The 27783-nt window shown below is 43.4% G+C and overlaps 1 protein-coding gene across 2 annotated transcripts in view; it reads right to left on the bottom strand.

Annotated features, from left to right (window-relative positions):
* Positions 1 to 27783, bottom strand: part of LOC109870593 (rab11 family-interacting protein 3-like) — a 98237-nt gene that overhangs the window by 34733 nt on the left and 35721 nt on the right. For both annotated transcript variants that reach the window (XM_031804968.1, XM_020461167.2), the window contains exon 4: positions 19144 to 19316. In XM_031804968.1, the coding sequence (XP_031660828.1) occupies positions 19144 to 19316 (173 nt within the window). The remainder of the gene's footprint in view (positions 1 to 19143; positions 19317 to 27783) is intronic.

Genomic DNA, 27783 nt, shown 5'->3' with positions numbered 1-27783 from the left:
TCATGCACACTTATGAGGCTTTAGCTAAAGTAAGGTTGAGTTAAGTTAGAGTCTCTCTTCACTTGACTCGCATCTATTCTTGTTTATTGTAGATGGGGATTTAAAAATAAAAAAATTGAGAACAAGGCTACCTAAATTCTATCAGCATATCGATTGTAGTACATGAACGACTAACACACTCGACCATTGCTACTCCAACTTCCGCGATGCATACCTTTTGGCAAATCTGACCACCTTGTTGTTCCCCTCCTATTGGCAGAAACTAAAACAGGAAGCGCCCATGCTTAGGTCTATCCAATGCTGGTCTGACCAATCAGATTCCACGCTTCCAAGACTATAACTTTTACAGGTGCACAATCGAGAGCATCCTGTCGGGCTGTATCACCGCCTGGTACGGCAACAGCACCGCCCACAACCGCAGGGCTCTCCAGAGGGTGGTGCGGTCTGCACAAAACATCACCGGGGGCAAACTACCTGCCATCCAGGACACCTACAACACACGATGTCACAGGAAGGAAAAAAATATAATCAAGGACAACAACCACCCGAGCCACTGCCTGTTCACCCCGCTTCCATCCAGAAGGCGAGGTCAGTACAGGTGCATCAAAGCTGGGACCGAGAGATTGAAAACAGCTTCTCTCTCAAGGCCATCAGACTATTAAATAGCCATCACTAGCACAAGCAAGTAGCAATTCAACCCAACATTCGGACCCACTTACCCACTACTCAGCCCAACACTGAGGTCCCTAGTAAGGTCCCGCACATAGAGGGCGGGTGAGGAGAGAGACCGCATCTTTAAACGCTGTCTGCTGCCCCCGCGTCTCAACCTCGGAGCAACTGGAGACAGACAACCTCCAGCCAACCAGAGCAGAATCCTGAACACTCATTGGCTACACCAACCCAAGTAGTACTGCCCAGCTCTCCAGTTAAGAGACGATCCCAAAGACCTTGTCCACTCGAGATCAGTCTACTGTCCCCAGAAAATTGAAATTGCACTCTTCTTTCCTTGCAGTGAATGTTTAAAACCTTTCTGGGATAGGGGGCAGTATTTTCACATCCGGATAAAAAGCATGCCCAAAGTAAACTGCCTGCTACTAAGGCCCTGAAGCTAGGATATGCATATAATTAGTATATTTGGATAGAAAACACTCTGAAGTTTCTAAAACTGTTAATAATGTCTTTGAGTATAACAGAACTAATTTGGCAGGCGAAACCCCGAGCACAATCCATCCAGGGATTTTTTGTCGTTGATGTCACTGTGTTTTCCAATGGGTTTCTATGGGAGACCTGGTTTTATTAGACATCCTCTAGATGTCAACAGTCTTTAGAAATTGTTCAATGCATTTCTTTTGAGAAATGAAGAAGTAGGGCTGTTCTTTGTAGGTGTCACTCTGAAGGGCTTTAATCTTTTGTTTCTTATTTGTTGCGCATGAACTGGAGCGGCTTCACGTTTTTTTAATCCGGTATTAGAAACAGTTTATTCCATCTTAAATTGAATTGTTTATTTACATTTTAGGATACCTGAGGTTGGATTAGGAACATTGTTTGAAATGTTTGGACCAAGTTTACAGGTAACTTATTAGACACTTAGTAGTCATGTTGGAACCGGTGTATTTCTGAATCAAATGCGCCAAATAAATGGACATTTTGGGGATATAAAGAAGGAATTTATTGAACAAAACGACCATTCATTGTGTCACTGAGACATTTGAGATTGCAAAAAGAAGAAGATCTTCAAAGGTAAGGCATTTATTTTTTGGCTATTTCTGACTTTTGTGTCGCACCTGCCTGGTTGAAAAATTATTTTCATGTGTTTGTATGTGGGCCGCTGTCCTCAGATAATCGCATGGTTTGCTTTCGCCGTAAAGCCATTTTGAAATCTGACACAGCGGCTGGATTAACAAGAAGTTATGCTTTATTTTGATGTTATCACTTATATTTCCGTGAAGGTTGAATATTGATATTTCTGTAGTTTGAATTTGGCGCAGTACAATTTCACTGGATGTTGTCAAATCAATCTCGCTAACGGGATTCGAGCGGGATTCGTGCTTAGGGATCCCTAAGAGATTTGAATTAATAGGTTCCCACCAATGTGGGCGACTAGAAAGTGTTCATCACAGTCTGTCCCCACAAATGATCAGTACTCACAAGTGACCAGTCGGTCATTCCCTGTTACCATGGGCTCTTTCTCGTAGACTTGAGACAAGATGGGGAGGCAGGCTGTGAGTGCCTGAGGGTTAATCAAATTTAGGGTTAAACAGGGGCACCAGGCAAGCGCAGTGACTGGCCAGGGCCCAGCCTAGTGAGGGGATGCTGGGGTAGGACAGGACGGGTGGATGGGGTAGGGTGGGTAATCCTGTTAAACTCCTAATCCCCAGCCAAGAGCCAAGGTATTCCCAGTAAAGGCATTCAAGGACTAGGTTTGATGGGAAGTTGTGAAGTCATCAGACTTGCTAGAGGAACAATAGAGAAGCAATAGAGAACAAAATAGGAAAGGCCCATCCCCCATTTTGCTATGTCATGACATACCTGGACCACGTATTGAGATGTGCCGTTTGTTCAGTAGATCTGGTGTTAAATTAAGTGAAAAGGGCACTGGAGTGCCCTATTGTTAAACATTACTGACATATTGTTGAGTCATCGTGTGTGGGAATAGGAAATTAGTCTCGTTGTTAATGCAAGAGCACATGACTGAGGCAGGAGTGTGTTGTTATTGTGCTGATTTGCTTCATTTGTTTTGTTTATCTTTACCTCTGATGGTCAAAGGTGACTATTGACACACCGCTGCCAATTGTAAACCTTTTTACACTGACATCAACTCAAAATGGTTGTGGTTGGTTTCTGTAATTCACCTGCAGTGATCTTCTGACCCATCAGTGACAGACAGGACAACACAGGAAATGTGGAACTTGAAGAAGGAACTGAGTTGAAACGCAGACAAATCTGCCTCAGGGAAGCCTGAGATTACCACCGTAAACTGAAGTTAGAAAGTTATATAAGAAAACACCTGTAAGGAAAGACTAACAGGAGCATGATCTGACATAGTTAGCAGAGAAGAAAAGGCATGTCAGATAGACTGCTGTTTGGCAGTGGACTATATTTCCATTCAAAATGTGTCAACAAGTTGCCTGACAAGATTCAACACAGAGAAAGGTCAACATTTACTGAAAGTAATTTATTTCAGGGGAAGTTCAGCCCTGGAGAGCCAGGGGAAGACCTTCCATAATTACTGCCAAATCGCTAACAGTGCAGGACTGCTGAAACAGGATCAAGTGGAAGTGTCAGAGTCTCTGCCGGCCCGGGCTTTGTCCCCCTTCAGCATGAAGGAAAGAGGTGTCAGGTAGCAGAGGAGGGAAGATGGGGCCCTCCAGAAAAAAAAGGAAAAAAGTGAAAAAAGCTAACTCCACACTTCCTGGAATTTAAGGCTCAGCTGTGAACAGGAAGTCCAAACACATCCCCAACAAGCAGTCATCAAGCAGGAGAGCTGGGTAACGCAATCAGCAGACAAGGCCTTATATGCCCCTACACTTCCTCCTCCCTCGTGACAGACCCCAGCACTACATGCAAAAACATGTATGCGCTCAGAATAAAGACCCCAAACAGCAGCTGTTGGATTTACTTACACGGAGGGCAGACACCCTCTCTCTTTCATAGAGCAGATTCATATGCTCAACCTTTAGGCCTGAAGTAAAATCAAGTTAATATAGTCGTAGCCTACATCAAAAATCGCTTGATGTAGGCTAAATTTCTTCAATTAGTATCAAACACTTAACAGAGATATCTGGAACGTAAAAAGGACATTGTCAAGTGGGGTGGCAGATAGCCTCGTGGTTGGAGCGTTGGCCCAGTAACCGAAAGGTTCCTAGATCGAATCCCCGAGCTGACAAGGTGAAAATCTGTTGTTCTGTCCCTGAACAAGGCAGGTAACCCACTGTTCCTAGGCCGTCACTGTAAATAAGAAATTGTTCTTAACTTACTTGCCTAGTTAAATAAAGGTAAAAGGAGAAAACAAAGTGGCTGTCCCAAACAGGTGGCAGCCACTAATCTGGCTGTAATCAGGTGGGTGGGGGAACACACTACATAGTGCCCACAATTAGACTAATCATCATCTCCTCATTCTAACATTTGACCCAATTAATGCATTAGGGGTGGACCCCAATCAAACAAATCCTCAGATGAAGAGCACATGATGACAACGTTTTCAGTATTTGCCCTAAGGGGCAATGTGTCTAGTTATTGCCCCTAAGGGTACAACTAAAGTTGCACTGACTTGAATCAAATATGTTGGGCTTTGATAATACTCCAAAAACAGGCAAAAGGTGCCTTCCCCTAAACATAAAACATAATTAACATGTAACCTAATTGAGTTTAGGTAAAAAGCCCAAAAACATTAAGTGAACGATCCCCGTCAAGGGAGGAGCTGATCTTTTGTATGACAGTAAAACATTCTTATGATGACTATAACATTTGTTGACACCTTCTATTCTTGCACATTATCTCATAAAACACTTATTTCAACACTGTCTGCTCAGGCAAATTTTCCAAGCAATATGGATTATTTTTAAATGGTCATACCAAGGATCATTTGGTCATACCAAGGATAATATACATAAAATTACGTGATGAATTCTGCTATTAGCCCAAACAAACGCATTGAATAACAGATTCACTACGTGGAACAACAGATAGTCCCCCAAAAAACTAAAGTACGTTTGTTCTGAAGTGTCTGCCCTATATCTCTCATAACACTGTCATGACCCATTTATTTACACCTGTTGTGACATATATTGTGTTATTTTATGACACCTACATTTGAGTGTCAAAACCCACATTTATTCAAATCAGTTTTTCCCTGACCAAAAAGTTTCCTTTCGTTTGAAAGTTTATTTCTTAAATCCTTAGTTGTTGTTGTAATGAATACTTTCCAGTTATTTTTTTCCAGCATATTTTAAATAACAAGAAGCATTATGACCATCATAATAATATGAGCCAGATATGCCTATCACGTGCATGCCCTTATATCAGTCATCAGTTAAAAAGAAGGTGTCTTGTCCTGCTCCTAAAATCCGATCATGCATTCATCCCAGTCAATGTGTGCTTAATTAAAATAATTTAATATTGTCATTTAAAAAACAATATATATTTATTATACAATAACGGTATAATAATAATATAATATAATAATAATATAATATATAATAATATAATAATAATATAATAATAATATTATACAATATTGTTTTTAAATTACCATATTACATTATTGTTAAATTATTGTGATAGGCCTATCTGGCTCATATTATTATGATGGTCATAATGCTTCTTGACAGTGTCATAAAGTATATACCTTTGTTCGCAACCCCCAGGGGAATTGAACTGATTCCAGAGGCTTATCCAAAACACCACCGGCAGAGAAGAGGTACTCGGAGTGGTCTTCTAGTCCGACTTAGGAGGTGCGCACACCACCCACCGCTCCCAAGTATATTACTCGCTGATGTTCAGTCTCTAGATAATAAAGTTGATGAGCTCAGGGCATGGGTTTCTTCCCAGAGAGACATAAGGGATTGTAACATATTCTGTTTCACGCAAACATGGCACTCTTGGGATATACTGTATGAGTCCATCCAGCCAGCTGGGTTCTCAGTTCATCGCAGAGACAGGAATAAATATCTATCTGGGAAGAAGGGAGGGGGAGTATGTTTCATGATTAATGACTCATGGTGTGATTGTGATAACATACAGGAACTCAAGTCATTTTGTTCACCCGACCTAGGATACCACACAAGAGAATTCTCTTCGGTTATAGTCACAGCCGTGCATAACCCCCCTCAAGCCGATACCACGACGGCCCTCAAAGAACTTCAATGAACTTTATGTAAACTGGAAAGGCCGCATTTATTGTAGCTGGGGATTTTAACAAAGCAGATTTCATGAGGCCGCCGAAGTTCTATCAACACATTGACTGTAGTACTTGCGCAGCTAAAGCACTCGACCTCTGCTACTCCAACTTCCGGGATGCCTACAAGGACCTCCCCCGCCCACTTTTCTGCAAATCTGACCATGCCTCCATTTAGCTCCTCCCTTCCTATAGGCAGAAACTCAAACAGGAAGTACCCGTGCTAAGGACTATTCAACGCGGGTCTGACCAATCAGAATCCATGCTTCAAGATTGTTTAGATCACGCGGACTGGGATATATTCCAAGTAGCTTCCAAGAACAATATTGATGAATATACTGATACGGTGACTGAGTTTATCAGGAAGTGTATAGCAGATGTTGTACCCACTATGACTATTAAAACCTAACCTAATCAGAAACCTTAGATAGATGGCAGCATTCGTGCAAAACTGAAAGGGCGAACCACCGCAAGGCAATCAAAACTAGAGGTCGGCCGATTATGATTTTTCAACGCCGATACCGATACCGATTATTGGAGGACCAAAAAAGCCGATACCGATTAATCAGCAGATTTTTTAAATGTATTTGTAATAATGACAATTACAACAATACTGAATGAACACTTATTTTAACGGCTCAGACACGAGACGTATGTGGTGTAGGGTCTACAGACAATAACGGACTACAAAAGAAAAACCAGTCACGTCGTGGACACCAACATCTTGCTTCCGGACAAACTAAACACGGCATCCCTAGCCCGTCCTCAGAGCATGCGCAGACCAGCTGCCTGCTGTGTTTACGGACATTTGAGAGACTAGCCAAGGATCATAACACCTCTACCTTACCTGTCACCCTAGACCCACTTCAATTTGCTTACCGCTCCAATAGATCCACAGACAATGCAATCGCCATCATACTGCACACTGCCCTAACCCTTCTGGACAAGAGGAATACCTATGTAAGAATGCTGTTAATTTACCGTAACTCAACAACATAGTACCCTCTAAGCTCATTATTAAGCTTGAGGCCTTGGGTCTGAACCCCAGCCTGTGCAACTGGGTCCTGGACTTCCTGATGGGCCGCATCCCTGGTGGGGAAGGTAGGAAACAACACCTCCACTTCGTTGATCCTCAACACTGGGGCCCCACAAGGATGCGTGCTCATCCCCCTCCTGTACCCCATGTTCACCCATGACTGCATGGCTATGCACGCCTCCAACTCAATCAGTTTGCAGATGACACAAAAATAGTTGGCCTGATTACCAACAATGACGAGACAGGGAACAGGGCCCTGGGAGTGTGGTGCAAGGAAAATAACGGAGCTGATCGTGGATTTCAGGAAAGAGCAGAGGGTACACCTCCCTATCCACATCAAAGGGACCGCAGTGGAGAAGGTGGAAAGCTTCAAGTTCCTTAGCGTACACATCACTGACAAACTGAAATGGTCCACCCACACAGACAGTGTGGTGAAGAAGGCGCAACAGTGCCTCCCCAACCTCAAGAGGTTGAATAAATTTGGCTTGGCACCTAAAACCCTCAAACTTTTACAGAGGCACAATTGAGAGCATCCTGTCAGGCTGTATCAACGCCTGGTACGGCAACAGCGCCACCCGCAACTGCAGGGCTCTCCAGAGGGTGGTGCAGTCTGCCCAACGCATCTCTGTGGGAAAACTACCTGCCCTCCAGGACACCTAAGGCACCCGATGTCACAGGAAGACCAAAAATATAATCAAGGACAACAACCAACCGAGCCACTACCTGTTCACCCCGCTATCATCCAAAAGGCGAGGTCAGTACAGGGGCATCAATGCTGGGACCGAGAAACTGTAAAACAGCTTCTCTCTCAAGGCCATCAGACTGTTAAATAGCCATCACTAGCACATAGAGGTTGCTGCCTATATACATAGACTTGAAATCACTGGCCACTTTAATAAATGGAACACAAGTCACTTTACTAATGTTTACATATCTTGCATTAAATCAAATCAAATTTCAAATCAAATCAAATTTATTTATATAGCCCTTCGTACATCAGCTGATATCTCAAAGTGCTGTACAGAAACCCAGCCTAAAACCCCAAACAGCAAGCAATGCAGGTGGAGAAGCACGGTGGCTAGGAAAAACTCCCTAGAAAGGCCAATACCTAGGAAGAAACCTAGAGAGGAACCAGGCTATGTGGGGTGGCCAGTCCTCTTCTGGCTGTGCCGGGTGGAGATTATAACAGAACATGGTCAAGATGTTCAATGTTCATAAATGACCAGCATGGTCGAATAATAATAAGGCAGAACAGTTGAAACTAGAGCAGCAGCACAGTCAGGTGGAAGTTGAAACTGGAGCAGCAGCATGGCCAGGTAGACTGGGGACAGCAAGGAGTCATCATGTCAGGTAGTCCTGGGGCATGGTCCTAGGGCTCAGGTCAGTTGAAACTGGAACAGCAGCATGGCCAGGTGGACTGGGGACAGCAAGGAGTCATCATGTCAGGTAGTCCTGGGGCATGGTCCTAGGGCTCAGGTCCTCCGAGAGAGAGAAAGAAAGAGAGAAGGAGAGAATTAGAGAACGCACACTTAGATTCACACAGGACACCGAATAGGACAGGAGAAGTACTCCAGATATAACAAACTGACCCCAGCCCCCCGACACATAAACTACTGCAGCATAAATACTGGAGGCTGAGACAGGAGGGGTCAGGAGACACTGTGGCCCCATCCGAGGACACCCCCGGACAGGGCCAAACAGGAAGGATATAACCCCACCCACTTTGCCAAAGCACAGCCCCCACACCACTAGAGGGATATCTTCAACCACCAACCTACCATCCTGAGACAAGGCTGAGTATAGCCCACAAAGATCTCCGCCACGGCACAACCCAAGGGGGGGGGGGGGGGCGCCAACCCAGACAGGATGACCACAACAGTGAATCAACCCACTCAGGTGACGCACCCCCTCCAGGGACGGCATGAGAGAGCCCCTGTAATAGGGTTAGAGGCAGAGAATCCCAGTGGAAAGAGGGGAACCGGCCAGGCAGAGACAGCAAGGGCGGTTCGTTGCTCCAGAGCCTTTCCGTTCACCTTCCCACTCCTGGGCCAGACTACACTCAATCATATGACCCACTGAAGAGATGAGTCTTCAGTAAAGACTTAAAGGTTGAGACCGAGTTTGCGTCTCTGACATGGGTAGGCAGACCGTTCCATAAAAATGGAGCTCTATAGGAGAAAGCCCTGCCTCCAGCTGTTTGCTTAGAAATTCTAGGGACAATTAGGAGGCCTGCGTCTTGTGACCGTAGCGTACGTATAGGTATGTACGGCAGGACCAAATCAGAGAGATAGGTAGGAGCAAGCCCATGTAATGCTTTGTAGGTTAGCAGTAAAACCTTGAAATCAGCCCTTGCTTTGACAGGAAGCCAGTGTAGAGAGGCTAGCACTGGAGTAATATGATCAAATTTTTTGGTTCTAGTCAGGATTCTAGCAGCCGTATTTAGCACTAACTGAAGTTTATTTAGTGCTTTATCCGGGTAGCCGGAAAATAGAGCATTGCAGTAGTCTAACCTAGAAGTGACAAAAGCATGGATTAATTTTTCTGCATCATTTTTGGACAGAAAGTTTCTGATTTTTGCAATGTTACGTAGATGGAAAAAAGCTGTCCTCGAAATGGTCTTGATATGTTCTTCAAAAGAGAGATCAGGGTCCAGAGTAACGCCGAGGTCCTTCACAGTTTTATTTGAGACGACTGTACAACCATTAAGATTAATTGTCAGATTCAACAGAAGATCTCTTTGTTTCTTGGGACCTAGAACAAGCATCTCTGTTTTGTCCGAGTTTAATAGTAGAAAGTTTGCAGCCATCCACTTCCTTATGTCTGAAACACATGCTTCTAGCGAGGGCAATTTTGGGGCTTCACCATGCTTCATTGAAATGTACAGCTGTGTGTCATCCGCATAGCAGTGAAAGTTTACATTATGTTTTCGAATAACATCCCCAAGAGGTAAAATATATAGTGAAAACAATAGTGGTCCTAAAACGGAACCTTGAGGAACACCGAAATTTACAGTTGATTTGTCAGAGGACAAACCATTCACAGAGACAAACTGATATCTTTCCGACAGATAAGATCTAAACCAGGCCAGAACATGTCCGTGTAGACCAATTTGGGTTTCCAATCTCTCCAAAAGAATGTGGTGATCGATGGTATCAAAAGCAGCACTAAGGTCTAGGAGCACGAGGACAGATGCAGAGCCTCGGTCCGATGCCATTAAAATGTCATTTACCACCTTCACAAGTGCCGTCTCAGTGCTATGATGGGGTCTAAAACCAGACTGAAGCATTTCGTATACATTGTTTGTCTTCAGGAAGGCAGTGAGTTGCTGCGCAACAGCCTTCTCTAAAATTTTTGAGAGGAATGGAAGATTCGATATAGGCCGATAGTTTTTTATATTTTCTGGATCAAGGTTTGGCTTTTTCAAGAGAGGCTTTATTACTGCCACTTTTAGTGAGTTTGGTACACATCCAGTGGATAGAGAGCCGTTTATTATGTTCAACATAGGAGGGCCAAGCACAGGAAGCAGCTCTTTCAGTAGTTTAGTTGGAATAGGGTCCAGTATGCAGCTTGAAGGTTTAGAGGCCATGATTATTTTCATCATTGTGTCAAGAGATATAGTACTAAAACACTTGAGCGTCTCTCTTGATCCTAGGTCCTGGCAGAGTTGGGCAGACTCAGGACAACTGAGGTTTGGAGGAATACGCAGGTTTAAAGAGGAGTCCGTAATTTGCTTTCTAATAATCATAATCTTTTCCTCAAAGAAGTTCATGAATTTATCACTGCTAAAGTGAAAGTCATCCTCTCTTGGGGAATGCTGCTTTTTAGTTAGCTTTGCGACAGTATTAAAAAGGAATTTCGGATTGTTCTTATTTTCCTCAATTAAGTTAGAAAAATAGGATGATCGAGCAGCAGTAAGGGCTCTACGGTACTGCACGGTACCGTCCTTCCAAGCTAGTCGGAAGACTTCCAGTTTGGTGTGGCGCCATTTCCGTTCCAATTTTCTGGAAGCTTGCTTCAGAGCTCGGGTATTTTCTGTGTACCAGGGAGCTAGTTTCTTATGAGACATTTTTTTTGTTTTTAGGGGTGCAACTGCATCTAGGGTATTGCGCAAGGTTAGATTGAGATCCTCAGTTAGGTGGTTAACTGATTTTTGTCCTCTGGCGTCCTTGGGTAGGCAGAGGGAGTCTGGAAGGGCATCAAGGAATCTTTGTGTTGTCTGTGAATTTATAGCACGACTTTTGATGTTCCTTGGTTGGGGTCTAAGCAGATTATTTGTTGCAATTGCAAACGTAATAAAATGGTGGTCCGATAGTCCAGGATTATGAGGAAAAACATTAAGATCCACCACATTTATTCCATGGGACAAAACTAGGTCCAGCGTATGACTGTGACAGTGAGTGGGTCCAGAGACATGTTGGACAAAACCCACTGAGTCGATGATGGCTCTGAAAGCCTTTTGGAGTGGGTCTGTGGACTTTTCCATGTGAATATTAAAGTCACCAAAGATTAGAATATTATCTGCTATGACTACAAGGTCCGATAGGAATTCAGGGAACTCAGTGAGAAACGCTGTATATGGCCCAGGAGGCCTGTAAACAGTAGCTATAAAAAGTGATTGAGTAGGCTGCATAGATTTCATGACTAGAAGCTCAAAAGACGAAAATGTCATTTTTTTTTTTGTAAATTGAAATTTGCTATCGTAAATGTTAGCAACACCTCCGCCTTTGCGGGATGCACGGGGGATATGGTCACTAGTGTAGCCAGGAGGTGAGGCCTCATTTAAAACAGTAAATTCATCAGGCTTAAGCCATGTTTCAGTCAGGCCAATCACATCAAGATTATGATCAGTGATTAGTTCATTGACTATAATTGCCTTTGAAGTAAGGGATCTAACATTAAGTAGCCCTATTTTGAGATGTGAGGTATCATGATCTCTTTCAGTAATGACAGGAATGGAGGTGGTCTTTATCCTAGTGAGATTGCTAAGGCGAACACCGCCATGTTTAGTTTTGCCCAACCTAGGTCGAGGCACAGACACGGTCTCAATGGTGATAGCTGAGCTGACTACACTGACTGTGCTAATGGCAGACTCCACTATGCTGGCAGGCTGGCTAACAGCCTGCTGCCTGGCCTGCACCCTATTTCATTGTGGAGCTAGAGGAGTTAGAGCCCTGTCTATGTTGGTAGATAAGATGAGAGCACCCCTCCAGCTAGGATGGAGTCCGTCACTCCTCAGCAGGTCAGGCTTGGTCCTGTTTGTGGGTGAGTCCCAGAAAGAGGGCCAATTATCTACAAATTCTAACTTTTGGGAGGGGCAGAAAACAGTTTTCAACCAGCGATTGAGTTGTGAGACTCTGCTGTAGAGCTCATCACTCCCCCTAACTGGGAGGGGGCCAGAGACAATTACTCGATGCCGACACATCTTTCTAGCTGATATGCACGCAGAAATTACTTGTAATTATTATTGCACTGTCAGAGCTAGAAACATAAGCATTTCGCTACACCCGCAATAACATCTGCTAAACACGTGTATGTGACCAATAAAATGTGATTTGATTTGCTTTGCTTCACCTTAGCTAACCAGTCACCACCAGCTTTCTAGTTAGCTACCCTTTGCCTGGTTAGGAAACACAAGCTGCTTTACGAGTTAAATAGTAAAACAATCTAGCAATGCTTTTAGCACACGCCGCCAACCCTGATGTCCTAGCCGAATCCTGGCTTAGGAAGAAAAATTCTGCCACCAAAAATTCTGAAATTTCCATCCCCAACTACATTTTCTGCCAAGATAGAACTGCCAAAAGGGATGGAGTTGCAATCTACTGGAGAGATAGCCTGCAGAGTTGGATAGCCTGTCATGCTATCCAGGTCTGTGCCCAAACAGTTCGAGCTTCTACTTTTAAAAATCCACCTTTCCAGAAATAAGTCTCTCAATGTTGCCGCTTGTTATAGACCCCCCTCAGCGCCCAGCTGTGCCCTGGACACCATATGTGAATTAATTAACACCCATTTATCTTCAGAGTTTGTACTGTTAGGAGACCTAAACTGGGATATGCTCAACACCCCGGCCATCCAACAATCTAAGCTAGATGCCCTCAATCTCACACAAATAATCATGGAACCTACCAGGTGCAACCCTAAATCTGTAAACACCCTCTAAATACACCTCTGCTGTCTTCAACCAGGATCTCAGCAATCACTGCCTCATTGCCCATCATGGGTCTACGGGTCAAACGACCATCCTAATCACTGTCAAATGCTCCCTAAAACACTTCTGTGAGCAGGCCTTTCTAATCAACCTGGCCCAGGTATCCTGGAAGGATAATGACCTCATCCCGTCAGTAGAGGACGCCTGATTATTCTTAAAAAGTGCTTCCTTCACCATCTTAAATAAGCATAGCCCTTTCAAAAAACATTGAACTAAGAACAGATATAACCCTTGGTTCACTCCACACTTGACTGCCCTTGACCAGCACAAAAACATCCTGTGGCATACTGCATTAGCATCAAATAGACCCCGCGATATGCAACTTTTCAGGGACGTTAGGAACCAATATACACTGGCTGATAGGAAAGCAAAGGCTAGCTTTTTCAAACAGAAATTTTCATCCTGTAACACTAACTCCAAAAAGTTTTGGGACACTGTATAGTCCATGGAGAATAAGAGCATCTCCTCCCAGCTGCCCACTGCATTGAGGCTAGGAAACACTGTCACCACCGGTAAATCTAAGATAATCGATAACCCCAGTAAACAGCTCTGCACCCCCCACAGCAACTCGCCATCCCCATTTCTCCTTCACCCAAATCCAGAAAGCTGATGTTCTGAAAGAGCTGCAAAATAAGGACCCCTACAAATCAGCTGGGCTAGACAATCTGGACTCTCTTTCTATACTTCCAGATCTCTGCTAACAATGACTGGAATAAATTGCAAAAATCACAGAAGCAGGTGTCACGGCAGATTTACTCCTCTTCCTCTGAAGAGGTGAAACGAGGATCGGACCAATACGCAGCGTGGTAGGTGTCCATGGTTTTTAATAAAAAAAACTAAACATGAACACAAATACAAAATAATAAAGTGAACTGGCAACAAAACAGTCCCGTGTGGCACAAACACTGACACAGGAAACAATCACCCACAAAATACCCAAAGAACATGGCTGCCTAAATATGGTTCCCAATCAGAGACAACGATAAACACCTGCCTCTAATTGAGACCCAATCTAGGCAACCATAGACTTACATAAACACCTAGAATGAACACAACCCCATAAAACTACAAAACCCCCTAGACAGTACAAACACCCTAGATGAGACGAAAACCATACATCACCCATGTCACACCCTGGCCTAACCAAAATAATAAAGAAAACAAAGATAACTAAGGCCAGGGCGTGACAGCAGGAGTCTTATATCTCCCTCTCTAACTTTTACCATCAGCTGTCAGAGCAGCTTACCGATCACTGTACCTGTACACAGCCAATCTGTAAATAGCACACCCAACAACCTCATCCCCATATTGTTACTTATCCTCTTGCTCTTTTGCACCCCAGTATCTCTACTTGCACATCATCATCTGCACATCTATCACTCCAGCATTAATGCTAAATTGTAATTATTTAGCCTCCATGGCTTATTTATTGCCTTACCTCCCTACTCTTCTACATTTGCACACACTGTACATATATTTTTCAATTGTATAATTGACTGTACGTTTGTTTATGTTTAACTCTGTGCTGTTGTTTTTGTCGCACTGCTTTGCTTTATCTTGGCCAGGTCGCAGTTGTAAATGACAACTTGTTCTCAACTGGCCTAAATAAAGGTGAAAAAAAAGGCTTGATGATAGATAGGCTGTGATTGCTGAGGATAGTATTACTTTGACTTTTCTGAGTTGGCCACCGATAGTATTTAGTCAAAGGCCTCCTACATTTACTTTATCTGTTACAGTGCAAACCCTGGTGTCTGAGTGATGAGCAGTGATATCGTGGTTTCAGGACAGCTTTTAGTGGTGCGTGGGTAAAGCTGTTTGTTCAACTGCACCGTCCCGCAATTGCTAATAGCCCATCCACAACTGCCAACTATATGTGATAACGTGAAAATCTGAGGCTGGCAAACAACCCTAACCCGCTAATATAGAAAATGCACTGTAGCCTACAGTGGGAGACAGCAGAACAATTTTTTTACAGGTGGTGCAGTATTATGTTTGCGTAACTTAGATATGTTTCTGTTTATAATTTCTGATTTTTTTGTAGGCTATTTCGAGAGCTTGGGACTATACGGTTCTATCTGCATTTTTAAAAAAAAAATATATATTAGGCCTCTCGAGTGGCGCAGTGGTCTAAGGCACTGCATAGTACACTAAATACCTCAATCCATGTTAATACGTTTAAAAGAAAACAAAAGATATACGTTGCTGACACAATTCAAACCAATGAGGGTTTGTAACTTTAAAGCCAATTATATCAGAATCATCTCTTTGCAGATAAACCTCAATTCTCAATTTGTTAGTCAACTGTCTATAATTAGATACAAGCAGCATCTCTTCTGTCATTATACAGTGCCTTCAGAATTCAGACTCCTTGACTTTTTTCACATTTTGTTAGGTTACAGCTTTTTTATTTTTTATTGATATTTTTTTTTTTTTCCTCATCAATCTACCCACAATACCCCATAATGACACGGGCAGAAACTGTTTCTTTCTTCTTCTTTTTTGTTTAGAAACGTTTGCAAATGTATAAAAAATATTACATTTACATAAGTATGCTCAGTTTGGCCGGGTGGGCCAAACTACCATTTAAGAATGATGTACTTGAAGACTGTGTACTTGGGGACCTTCAAATGCTGCAGACATTTTTTGGTACCCTTCCCCAGATCTGTGCCTCGACACAATCTTGTCTCGGGAGCTCTATATGGGTATTGTCTTCAACCTCATTGCTTGTTTTTTTCTCTGACATGCACTGTTAAACGTGGGACGTATATAGACAGGTCTATTTCCTACCAAATCGTGTCCAATCAATTGAATTACTCACAGCTGGACTCCAATCAAGTTGTAGACACATCTCAAGGATAATGGAAACAGGATGTACCTGAGCTCAATTTCATGTCTCATAGCAAAGGGTCTGAATACTTATGTAAATGTGCAAAATTAAACATTTAAACTGTTTTCGCTTTATGGGGTATTGTTTTCACGACTTCCACCGAAGGTGGCTCCTCTCCCTGTTCGGGCGGTGCTCAGCGGTCGTCGTCGCCGGCCTAATAGCTGCTACCGATCCATTTTTCCTTTTCGTTTGTGTCTGTCTGTATTGTGTGCACCTGTGACCCATTAGTTCATTTCAGTGGGTTTATTTACCTCCACTGCCTGTTAGTCTTTGTGCAGGATTGTTTTACTGTGGTTAGGGGTGCGTGTCTGCACCATGTTTTCTTTTATTTCACACGGCAGTTGTACCGGTTTGGTTGTGTGTAGGAGTAGAGTTTCTCCCCCGTGTGTATCGCTTATTTTCCCTGTGTGTGGCGACCTTGTTTGGGCATATTCCCCCCCATGTTGTTGTTGAGTTGGGACTTTCGGGAATAAACTATTGTGCCACTGGGACTTCCTTGATCTCCTGCTCCTGATTCCTGCACCTCCCTCCTTCAGGGGTGGCACTTAACAAATGTGTTTAAATTTTTTTTATCCATTTTAGAATAAGGCTGTAACGTAACATGTGAAAAAAGTCAAGGGGCCTGAATACTTTCTGAAGGCACTCTATGTTGCCCTAGAAGACTAAATAAACCCTTGCTCACCAGAATGTCATAAATCGATAGAATGAATGCTTCAATCTAGGTGACATCGGTAAGTTCTCTCTCATCTCTGCTTCTTTCGAGGAGCAAAGACGTTTAGGCACAGAGGAGAAAATACAATAACCGTCCAAAAGAACGGAAAAGGTTTTCTGTGCAAAATGTCATCAGTTTGACCAGTTGAGAGGAAATAGAAAGCTGTGAAAATTACCCAACATGTTTCTGATAAGATTTCAGTTCGGGTTGGATGCATATTTTACGTGGTTGAAATACCACTTTTTATGGTGCTGATAGAGATAGCACGTCTACAGACGTCCCTAACATTCTCTCAAATGCTGAAAGAAAGAAATCATATTTCTCCACTCCTGTTCCTGAGTCAAAATATACACTTGTGACCCACAACCTGGATTCGGTCCTATGTAGCAACATTTTAAATGGGGTGTTTTACATTGGATAAAAGTAGAGACTCAGAGCTAGAAAATTGTATATTGTTCACTGCAGTTGAGGAACAACGGGAAAGTAATTCTGCTTCGAAAGTTGATCAACTTATTACCCCACTTTTGAGAAAATGGCCTTTGAATACTTTGGTACACCTACTGGAGAGCCCTTCTTTGTCTACACTCATTCAGCATCGTTCACACCCTCTTAAGCTTTAGCGCCACCCCATCTCTTTAAGGATTGTGTGAATCCATGTGTTAAACAGAGTGGGTAATGTAGTTAACAACCAAATATTTAATGACTAAAAGTAGTAGCCTACAGGAAGGAAAAGCTCCAGGTAAAAATACACTTTTGGCCTATATCCTAACCTGACTTTGGTGCAGGTCATGTTGTTCTTCACATTACTGTCTCTGGTAAACACAGACTAAATTAAATTAAATCAACGTTTATTTGTCACATACGCAAGATACAGAAGGTGTAAACGGTACAGTGAAATGGTTACTTGCATATTTACATAGGAGCAATATCAAAAACAAAAAGTGTCCAGATAATTATTAGCTGACGTTTACCCAGACACACTTGTCTAAATTGGTGGATCATGTGAAAGAAATGCTGTAACCACCCCCCAGCCACATCTAGCTAAGTGGATGGGTCAATATTGTCTAGACATGTACACATGTTCATGAAATACAATAGATGCCCGTAATCTGTGGTAGAAAGGATTATCAACACATACTGAGCAGTTCACGTTAGACAGAAGCATGCTACATGACAGACCAATCCAAACTCATCTCCCGGCATGTCCAGCCCATCCATTAGAGCAGCCAATCATGGCGAGCGGGAAGATTCCTGTCTTTTTCAGTGGCTAAACCAACTCGGCTCGTAATTTAACAATTGTATTCGTATTTACAGAGGGAATACAAGTTTGTTATTAAAGGACATGAAAGTTCACAAGTTCTAGAAGGTATTTCTGCCAAAAAAACGCATTTTGGTAAAAAAATCATTAAAAGACGTTCAAATGCCTCTCCTGTGAAGTAGTGATGTGCAACATACGCCTAGCTTCTTGAAACTGGTCACATTTGGTATATAATGTTAATGCAAGAAATGCTTAATTCTGCAGGCTATGTGAAAGGTTACAGCCCTAAAGTCAGTGTCTAGATTTCAGTTTCCCATCTGAACAGTAAGCAACAGTTCCCTTGATGTGCCATAGGCCTATTTGAAGGCCCTGTCTTGTGACTGTCGAATCTGTATAGCACCTCACAATAATCACACACAAACAACATAGCCAGCACTGCTATCATACTATTTTACCACTTCACCAAATCTTTTGCAAACATTACTTTCACGGCCCTACCTTCTCATTATTTTCAACTCTCCATTTCGTAGCTTTTCTCTTACTGAATTAAACTCTGACATTGTCCCATTTGCCTCAGTGGATCAACATTGACTTTTTCTGCCCTTTCCCAAAAGCACTGAAGCTTATACTCTTATGCACTAATGCCAGATAGCCTGAAAACAATTAAAGATGAATGTCAATGTAGACTATAGATAAAATAGAATTTTACATTTGTATTTTTAATATATTGTTTTCTCTCTTCAAGCTGCCCGCCACACACCCACCCTTCATCCACACAATATTTTATGATCCTAAACCTGCCCTCCCCGTGGATATAACCAGGGGACATGAGTCAACCCGCGCATCACTAACAGTTTTGACCCACTTCTGCCTCAACTGTTTCACCTTGACTTAGCTACAGATGTCATTAAAACATTACCTCAAGGTTAATGTTTATGGTAGTTCTAAGTAGGAGGGGAAGGTGTATGGGGTTAGGGTTTGACTTTGGCCAACGGTATGTGGATCGGGTTAAGGTTAGAGGTCACGGTCACGGTCAGGACTGACTATTGGACCATGGGCCTGTCCTGAGGAGAAGCAGAAAAAAATGCAAAGGACATGCAGCCCTATGCTCCACATGGAGTAAAGAGGCTTAAGTAAGTCAGAACTGACCTGTTGTGGCTGTCCTCGGGGTCGTGCAGCGTTGCGTCGATGCCACTGTCCGTCTCCACATCCTCGTGCATCTCTGGCTGGACTAGGGCTCCCGAATCTTCGTCGGTGAACATCTCACACTCGCTGTAGGTGCTCTCCGAGCCCAGGTAGGCACTATCCGTCACCTCGTTCTGCTACAGGAGGGAAATAGGACAATTTTAGTAATCTTATTAGATCAAGTTGGGAATCCTCCACAATAGTGGTCCAATGTATCTGGGACAGAGAGAGTTAAGTGGACATCGTTTAAATTGAGAAATCATTAACAGGTGACTAAAAATAGCAGTATGAGGGCTGGTACAGTAGCTGATATGTGGATGGACTCTATGTATTAGCTAACAAAGAGTAAACACACCCAGTTAAGAGGTGATGACTACATACTGTAGGCTGTATGGTATACTAGTTTGATTGTTACGCCCTACTTTTCTCCTAGCTGTAACTTTGCTGACAGACTTGCTGACAAACAGGTAAAAAACCTTACTTGACACCCAGCATTATAACACGGTCATAACCATGTCATAATATGTCATAACAGCTTACACAACTTTTGTCATTACACAGTCTTGACACATTTTTACCTGTTGTGACATACACTACATGACCAAAAATATGTGAACATCGCGCAAGCCATTTTAGCATTTCAATGCTTAAGGTGCCACGCAGATGTGCAAGATCAGGAACAGGCCTCATACCTTGCGTTGGTCAACGTGTGAAGCTGGGCACAGTGAGCAGTTTGACAAGGCTACTTATATTCCCTGGGGTTGGTCAAAATGAAAAATAACGTGCAGGTCATTGACTGTCAACACAATTACATGCTTAGTTCAACACTGAAGGAGAGAAAGCATCAGTTCTACATCTGCATGGCTTGCAGATTTTAAGCTGGGTTTCTGTATAGCACTTTGTGACATCGGCTGATGTAAAAACGGGTTTTATAAATACATTTGATTGATTGATCAGTTGTCACAAAAGATGAGGTATTTTCAGAAGGAAGAAAGTCATTTGAGCAAAAACTATTTGTGAATCTGTGATTCGTAACGTTTGAGTACATTTGCTGACCAATGCATGATACATTTGGATCGGTTTTGGGTCTGCAGAACGATGCAGCCATATCTTAAACATTTGAATCGTCACAAACATACAATGTAGGTCAGTATTTGAATTACATATAATGCATTCATAAGGAATTCAGACCACTTCCCTTTTCCACATTTTGTTATGTTAGAGCCTTATTCTAAAATGGATTAAAAATATTTTCAAAATGCCTCTATATACACACAATACCCCATAATGACAAAGAGAAAAGAGGTTCTTAGAAATGTTAGCAATTTTTTTCTCCAAATACAAATAAATACCTTATTTACATAAGTATTCAGACCCTTTGCTATGAGACTCGAAATTGAGCTCAGGTGAATCCTGATATGAGAGGTGCCCAAGAAGCTGATGGTCACTCTGACAGAGCTCCAGAGTTCCTCTGTGGAGATGGGAGAACCTTTCAGAAGGACAACTACAGCACTCCACCAATCAGGTCTTTATGGTAGCGTGGCCAGACAGAAGCCACTCCTCAGTAAAAGGCACATGACAGCACACTTGGAGTTTGCCAAAAGCCACTTAAAGGACTCCCAGGCCATGAGAAACAAGATTCTTTGGTCTGATGAAACCAAGATTGAACTCTTTCCCCTGAATGCCAAGTGTCACGTCGGGAGGAAACCTGGCACCATCCCTACGGTGAAGCACGGTGGTGGCAGCATCATGCTGCAAGAATGTTTTTCAGCGGCATGGACTGGGAGACTAGTCAGGATCAAGGGAAAGATGAACAGAGCAAAGTACAAAGAGATACTTGATGAGAACCTGCATCGATGGCTCTGAACGAACTTTATTTAACTCTCTGCAAACTGGAAACGATTTATCCGGAGGCTGCATTCATTGTAGCTGGGGATTTTAACAAGGCTAATCTGAGAACAAGACTCCCTAAATTTTATCAGCATATCGATTGCGCAACCAGGGGTGGAAAGACCCTGGATCATTGTTACTCTAACTTCCGCGACGCATATAAGGCCCTGCCCCGCCCCCCTTTCGGAAAAGCTGACCACGACTCCATTTTGTTGATCCCTGCCTACAGACAGAAACTAAAACAAGAAGCTCCCACGCTGAGGTCTGTCCAACGCTGGTCCGACCAAGCTGACTCCACACTCCAAGACTGCTTCCATCACGTGGACTGGGAGATGTTTCGTATTGCGTCAGCCAACAACATTGACGAATACGCTGATTCGGTGTGCGAGTTCATTAGAACGTGCGTTGAAGATGTCGTTCCCATAGCAACGATTAAAACATTCCCCAACCAGAAACCGTGGATTGATGGCAGCATTCGTGTGGAACTGAAGGCGCGAACCACTGCTTTTAATCAGGGCAAGGTGTCTGGTAACATGACTGAATACAAACAGCGCAGCTATTCCCTCCGCAAGGCTATCAAACAAGCTAAGCGCCAGTACAGAGACAAAGTAGAATCTCAATTCAACGGCTCAGACACAAGAGGCATGTGGCAGGGTCTACAGTCAATCACGGACTACAGGAAGAAACCCAGCCCAGTCACGGACCAGGATGTCTTGCTCCCAGGCAGACTAAACAACTTTTTTGCCCGCTTTGAGGACAATACAGTGCCACTGACACGGCCTGCAACGAAAACATGCGGTCTCTCCTTCACTGCAGCCGAAGTGAGTAAGACATTTAAACGTGTTAACCCTCGCAAGGCTGCAGGCCCAGACGGCATCCCCAGCCGCGCCCTCAGAGCATGCGCAGACCAGCTGGCCGGTGTGTTTACGGACATATTCAACCAATCCCTATACCAGTCTGCTGTTCCCACATGCTTCAAGAGGGCCACCATTGTTCCTGTTCCCAAGAAAGCTGAGGTAACTGAGCTAAACGACTACCGCCCCGTAGCACTCACATCCGTCATCATGAAGTGCTTTGAGAGACTAGTCAAGGACCATATCACCTCCACCCTACCTGACACCCTTGACCCACTCCAATTTGCTTACCGCCCAAATAGGTCCACAGACGATGCAATCTCAACCACACTGCACACTGCCCTAACCCATCTGGACAAGAGGAATACCTATGTGAGAATGCTGTTCATCGACTACAGCTCGGCATTCAACACCATAGTACCCTCCAAGCTCGTCATCAAGCTCGAGACCCTGGGTCTCGACGCCGCCCTGTGCAACTGGGTACTGGACTTCCTGACGGGCCGCCCCCAGGTGGTGAGGGTAGGCAACAACATCTCCTCCCCGCTGATCCTCAACACTGGGGCCCCACAAGGGTGCGTTCTGAGCCCTCTCCTGTACTCCCTGTTCACCCACGACTGCGTGGCCACGCACGCCTCCAACTCAATCATCAAGTTTGCGGACGACACAACAGTGGTAGGCTTGATTACCAACAACGACGAGACGGCCTACAGGGAGGAGGTGAGGGCCCTCGGAGTGTGGTGTCAGGAAAATAACCTCACACTCAACGTCAACAAAACTAAGGAGATGATTGTGGACTTCAGGAAACAGCAGAGGGAACACCCCCCCATCCACATCGATGGAACAGTAGTGGAGAGGGTAGCAAGTTTTAAGTTCCTCGGCATACACATCACAGACAAACTGAATTGGTCCACTCACACAGACAGCATCGTGAAGAAGGCGCAGCAGCGCCTCTTCAACCTCAGGAGGCTGAAGAAATTCGGCTTGTCACCAAAAGCACTCACAAACTTCTACAGATGCACAATCGAGAGCATCCTGGCGGGCTGTATCACCGCCTGGTATGGCAACTGCACCGCCCTCAACCGTAAGGCTCTCCAGAGGGTAGTGAGGTCTGCACAACGCATCACCGGGGGCAAACTACCTGCCCTCCAGGACACCTACACCACCCGATGCTACAGGAAGGCCATAAAGATCATCAAGGACATCAACCACCCGAGCCACTGCCTGTTCACCCCGCTGTCATCCAGAAGGCGAGGTCAGTACAGGTGCATCAAAGCTGGGACCGAGAGACTGAAAAACAGCTTCTATCTCAAGGCCATCAGACTGTTAAACAGCCACCACTAACATTGAGTGGCTACTGCCAACACACTGTCAATGCCACTGACTCTACTCCAGCCACTTTAATCATGGGAATTGATGGGAAATGATGTAAATATATCACTAGCCACTTTAAACAATGCTACCTTATATAATGTTACTTACCCTACATTATTCATCTCATATGCATACGTAGATACTGTACTCTATATCATCGACTGCATCCTTATGTAATACATGTATCACTAGCCACTTTAACTATGCCACTTGGTTTACATACTCATCTCATATGTATATACTGTACTCGATATCATCTACTGTATCTTGCCTATGCTGCTCTGTACCATCACTCATTCATATATCCTTATGTACATATTCTTTATCCCCTTACACTGTGTATAAGACAGTAGGTTTTTTTGGAATTGTTAGTTAGATTACTTGTTCGTTATTACTGCATTGTTGGAACTAGAAGCACAAGCATTTCGCTACACTCGCATTAACATCTGCTAACCATGTGTACGTGACAAATAAATTTGATTTGATTTGATTTGATTTGATTTGGTCCAGAGCGCTCAGGACCTCAGACTGGGGTGAAGGTTCGCATTATAACAGAACAACAACCCTAAGCACACAGCCAAGTCAACACAGGAGTGGCTTCGGGACAAGTCTCTGAATGTCCTTAAGGACCTCAGGCCGCAGAGGAGGTGAGGGCCTTGGGAGTGTGGTGCCAGGGAAACAACCTCTCACCCCACGTCAACAAAACAAAGGAGCTGATCGTGGACATCAGGAAACAGCAGAGGGAGCAAGCCCCTATCCACATTGATGGGACTGCAGTGGAGAAGGTGGAAAGCTTCAAGTTCCTTGGTGTACACATCCCTGACTAACTGAAATGGTCCACACAGACAGTGTGGTGAAGAAGGCACAACAGCACCTCTTCAACCTTGGGAGGCTGAAGAAATTTGGCTTGGAACCTAAAACCCCCACAAACTTCTGAGACTATCACAGTGCAGGTGCATTTATACGGAGACTTGATTACACACAGGTGGATTGTATTTATCATCATTAGTCATTTAGGTCAACATTGGATCATTCAGAGATCCTCACTGAACTTCTGGAGAGTTTGCTGCACTGAAAGTAAAGGGGCTGAATAATTTTGCACGCCCAATTTTTCAGTTTTTGATTTGTTAAAAAAGTTTGAAATATCCAATAAATGTCGTTCCACTTCATGATTGTGTCCCACTTGTTGTTGATTCTTCACAAAAAAATACAGTTTTATATCTTTATGTTTGAAGCCTGAAATGTGGCAAAAGGTTGCAAAGTTCAAGGGTGCCGAATACTTTTGCAAGGCTGTAAATATATGGATGAACAGAGCGGCATAGGCAAGATGCAATAAATAGTATAAAATACAGTATATACAGTGGGGCAAAAAAGTATTTAGTCAGCCACCAATTGTGCAAGTTCTCCCACTTAAAAAGATGAGAGAGGCCTGTCATTTTCATCATAGGTACACTTCAACTATGACGGAAAAAATGAGGGGAAAAATGCAGAAAATCACATTGTAGGATTTTTTATGAATTTATTAGCAAATTATAGTGGAAAATAAGTATTTGGTCACCTACAAACAAGCTGTAACGGCGTTCTTCGTTTGTAGAAAGAGAGTCGGACCGAAATGCAGCGTGGTGGTTACTCATGTTTTTAATGAAAAAGTGACGGTACATGAAATAACGAATTAATACAAAAACAACAAACGGAACGTGAAACTTATTACAGCCTATCTGGTGAACACTACACAGAGACAGGAACAATCACCCACGAAATACAAAGTGAAACTCAGGCTACCTAAATACGGTTCCCAATCAGAGACAACAAGAAACACCTGACTGATCGAGAACCGCCTCAGGCAGCCCAAACCTAACTAGACACACCCCTAATCAGCCGCGATCCCAAATACAACAAACCCCAATACGAAATACAACACGTAAACCCATGTCACACCCTGGCCTGACCAAATATATAACGAAAACACAAAACACTAAGACCAAGGCGTGACACAAGCAAGATTTCTGGCTCTCACAGACCTGTAACTTCTTCTTTAAGAGGCTCCTCTGTCCTCCACTCGTTACCTGTATTAATGGCACCTGTTTGAACTTGTTATCAGTATAAAAGACACTTGTCCACAACCTCAAACAGCCACACTCCAAACTCCACTATGGCCAAGACCAAAGAGCTGTCAAAGGACACCAGAAACAAAATTGTAGACCTGCACCAGGCTGGGAAGACTGAATCTGCAATAGGTAAGCAGCTTGGTTTGAAGAAATCAACTGTGGGAGCAATTGAAAAAACTATATCACATTAATTACTAACAATAAAGGTGCCACACATGCTTTTAAGCATAAATACAACCTGGGATATAAACATGTACGTCCCACGGGATAAGCTACCGCATTACCATTCATCAAGTATGCTCTCAATGCACCCCATTTCCCCATCAATTCTCAGACCAGGAAATGAACAAAACTCTTTTCAATAAACAAGGATAACAAGGTAAGCATCTACATTGAAGCTTTAACCCTCACGATTTAATCGTCAAAACATTACATCACATTTGTACTTCCTGATCATAAATACATTAATAAAGTTATATACTGGGCAACACATAACAATAGGTTTAGCACGCACAAACCAATTGGCGGCGTGCGACCGCAAACTCACATACGTCTCCTCTCATTTGCATTTCATCAACAATCAATAGATTGCTAAACCCACATTATAATCAATAAACATTGTCTGGTTACTTATAAAATTAGGCTTAACTTAAGCTTAGGTGACTGAGGACATAAGGACAATAGTCAAAGAGCCTCCCCTACCGGTCTGTGTGGAGCTCCAGGAGGAACCGGGCCCAGAGGGCTGTCCACCATTCCCAAAACCATTATGTCTGCCTGGGGCTCACATGTAGGAAGACTGGCCTGTCATGAGACCTTCTCAAAAGGGGTGGACTCTGTAGACTGAAAAGAGTCCGAAGGGCAGGGGAAGGAAGCGGTATAGCATACGGTACCTCAACTACCAGCCAATCTACTCCTCTCACTGAATTTGATGGTCAAAATATCACATGAAATAGAGGGAGCAATGTCCCCTTTAAATTTTTCAGTTTCAATGACTCTAGTTCCTGGTCGAATTTGACGAAGACTGCCATATACTGTATGTGCATAGCCATAAACTGACTCGCTGTTTACTTATTTATTTTACTCACCGTTTACCTTAAGGAGACAAAACCAGCATGACGTAAGCCTAGAGATTGAACCCTTTGCCTGGGGAGGAGGCTGAGGAGAGGGGGCTGGATTGGCTGGATTGGATGTCTAAGCACCTCTAAGCTTAGAGAAAAGGCCACAAGAAGAGGTTAGGCCACAATGACTATGTACTGACAGAGAGATATTCTCTCACAATGACAGGTGGAAACCACACACTGGCTGGGTGTTTGTTTGAGAGCGGGAAGGCAAAGGAAGAGGAAAAGTAGGTGGGGTCTTTGGTTTCTCAAGGCAAGCAGGCCCTCCGCCCAGCTACCTCACTTCTCCTGTTTTGAGAGCCAAGAACAGCGTGGCTATTGAGAGAGGAACCTTCAATGCTCGGACCCCAGGGGGAAAAACGAGTTAAGGGACACAGGTGTGGCGTCGACTTCACTAGCACCAACCACCAACTATCCAATTCAGCTACTGCTATTTCCTAGGGCAGAATTTGTTTTTTTAAATGTATACTATAGAGATACAGCAGTTCATGATTAGTTCAATGTTATGGAGAGGACAGATCCGTTTCTGTAACTCCCTTCACTGTGTTTTTGTGGAGGTGTGTGCAATAACTATAGGTAGGGTAGGGTGTCCATACTCTACCCAGAGTGGGTGAAAACAAGCTTTGGTGATGACATTTCACTTGGTGAATACATTTTACAAAGAAAATTATTCATGTTCTGAATCGTTCCATCGTTTCTCTAACATTTAATTAACATTATATGTCGGATTTCGTAACACAATACATTCTATAATGAGCACAGAGCGCCGTTGACAGAGGGTGGAGCTTTCTTGCAGCAACTTTTGAGGACTTTACATGTTGTGGTGGTCGTTTTCAAAGTTGTTTTTCCGGGTTGCAAAAAGCTTAATTACCATGAAAGGAGCTGAATTAAATGTAAAAGCCTTTGAAAATAAAAAGCTGATCAGTGCTCCGTTGACATTTCACAGAGATACGCTTGTTTTGTGAGAAATCTTCAAAAAAAGAACAGGAATTTCGCATTAATATGAAGATTAAATAAAACTATGAAAATACTACATGCATGTCTCAAAATCAATATCTATTTTACCTCTATATTTGTATATGCCCTGCGGATTGTAGAATAAAGATGATGAGTTCAACGGGAAAGTGAGCCTGTCAGGTAGCCTTCATTCTCGCACAGCATCCAGCCTAGCTGACGTGATGCTGTGCAATTCTTCTTATTTCTGACCACTTTTTCTGTCATAAACTGATTTAGACACCGTAATTTTGGCCATCCTACAAGGGT

Source organism: Oncorhynchus kisutch, linkage group LG25 (genome assembly GCF_002021735.2).
Source record: "Oncorhynchus kisutch isolate 150728-3 linkage group LG25, Okis_V2, whole genome shotgun sequence".
In the NCBI taxonomy this organism is placed as follows: Eukaryota; Metazoa; Chordata; class Actinopteri; order Salmoniformes; family Salmonidae; genus Oncorhynchus; species Oncorhynchus kisutch.
The sequence above is the reverse complement of the archived record's forward strand: the minus strand, read 5'-3'. Positions and strand labels throughout refer to the sequence as shown.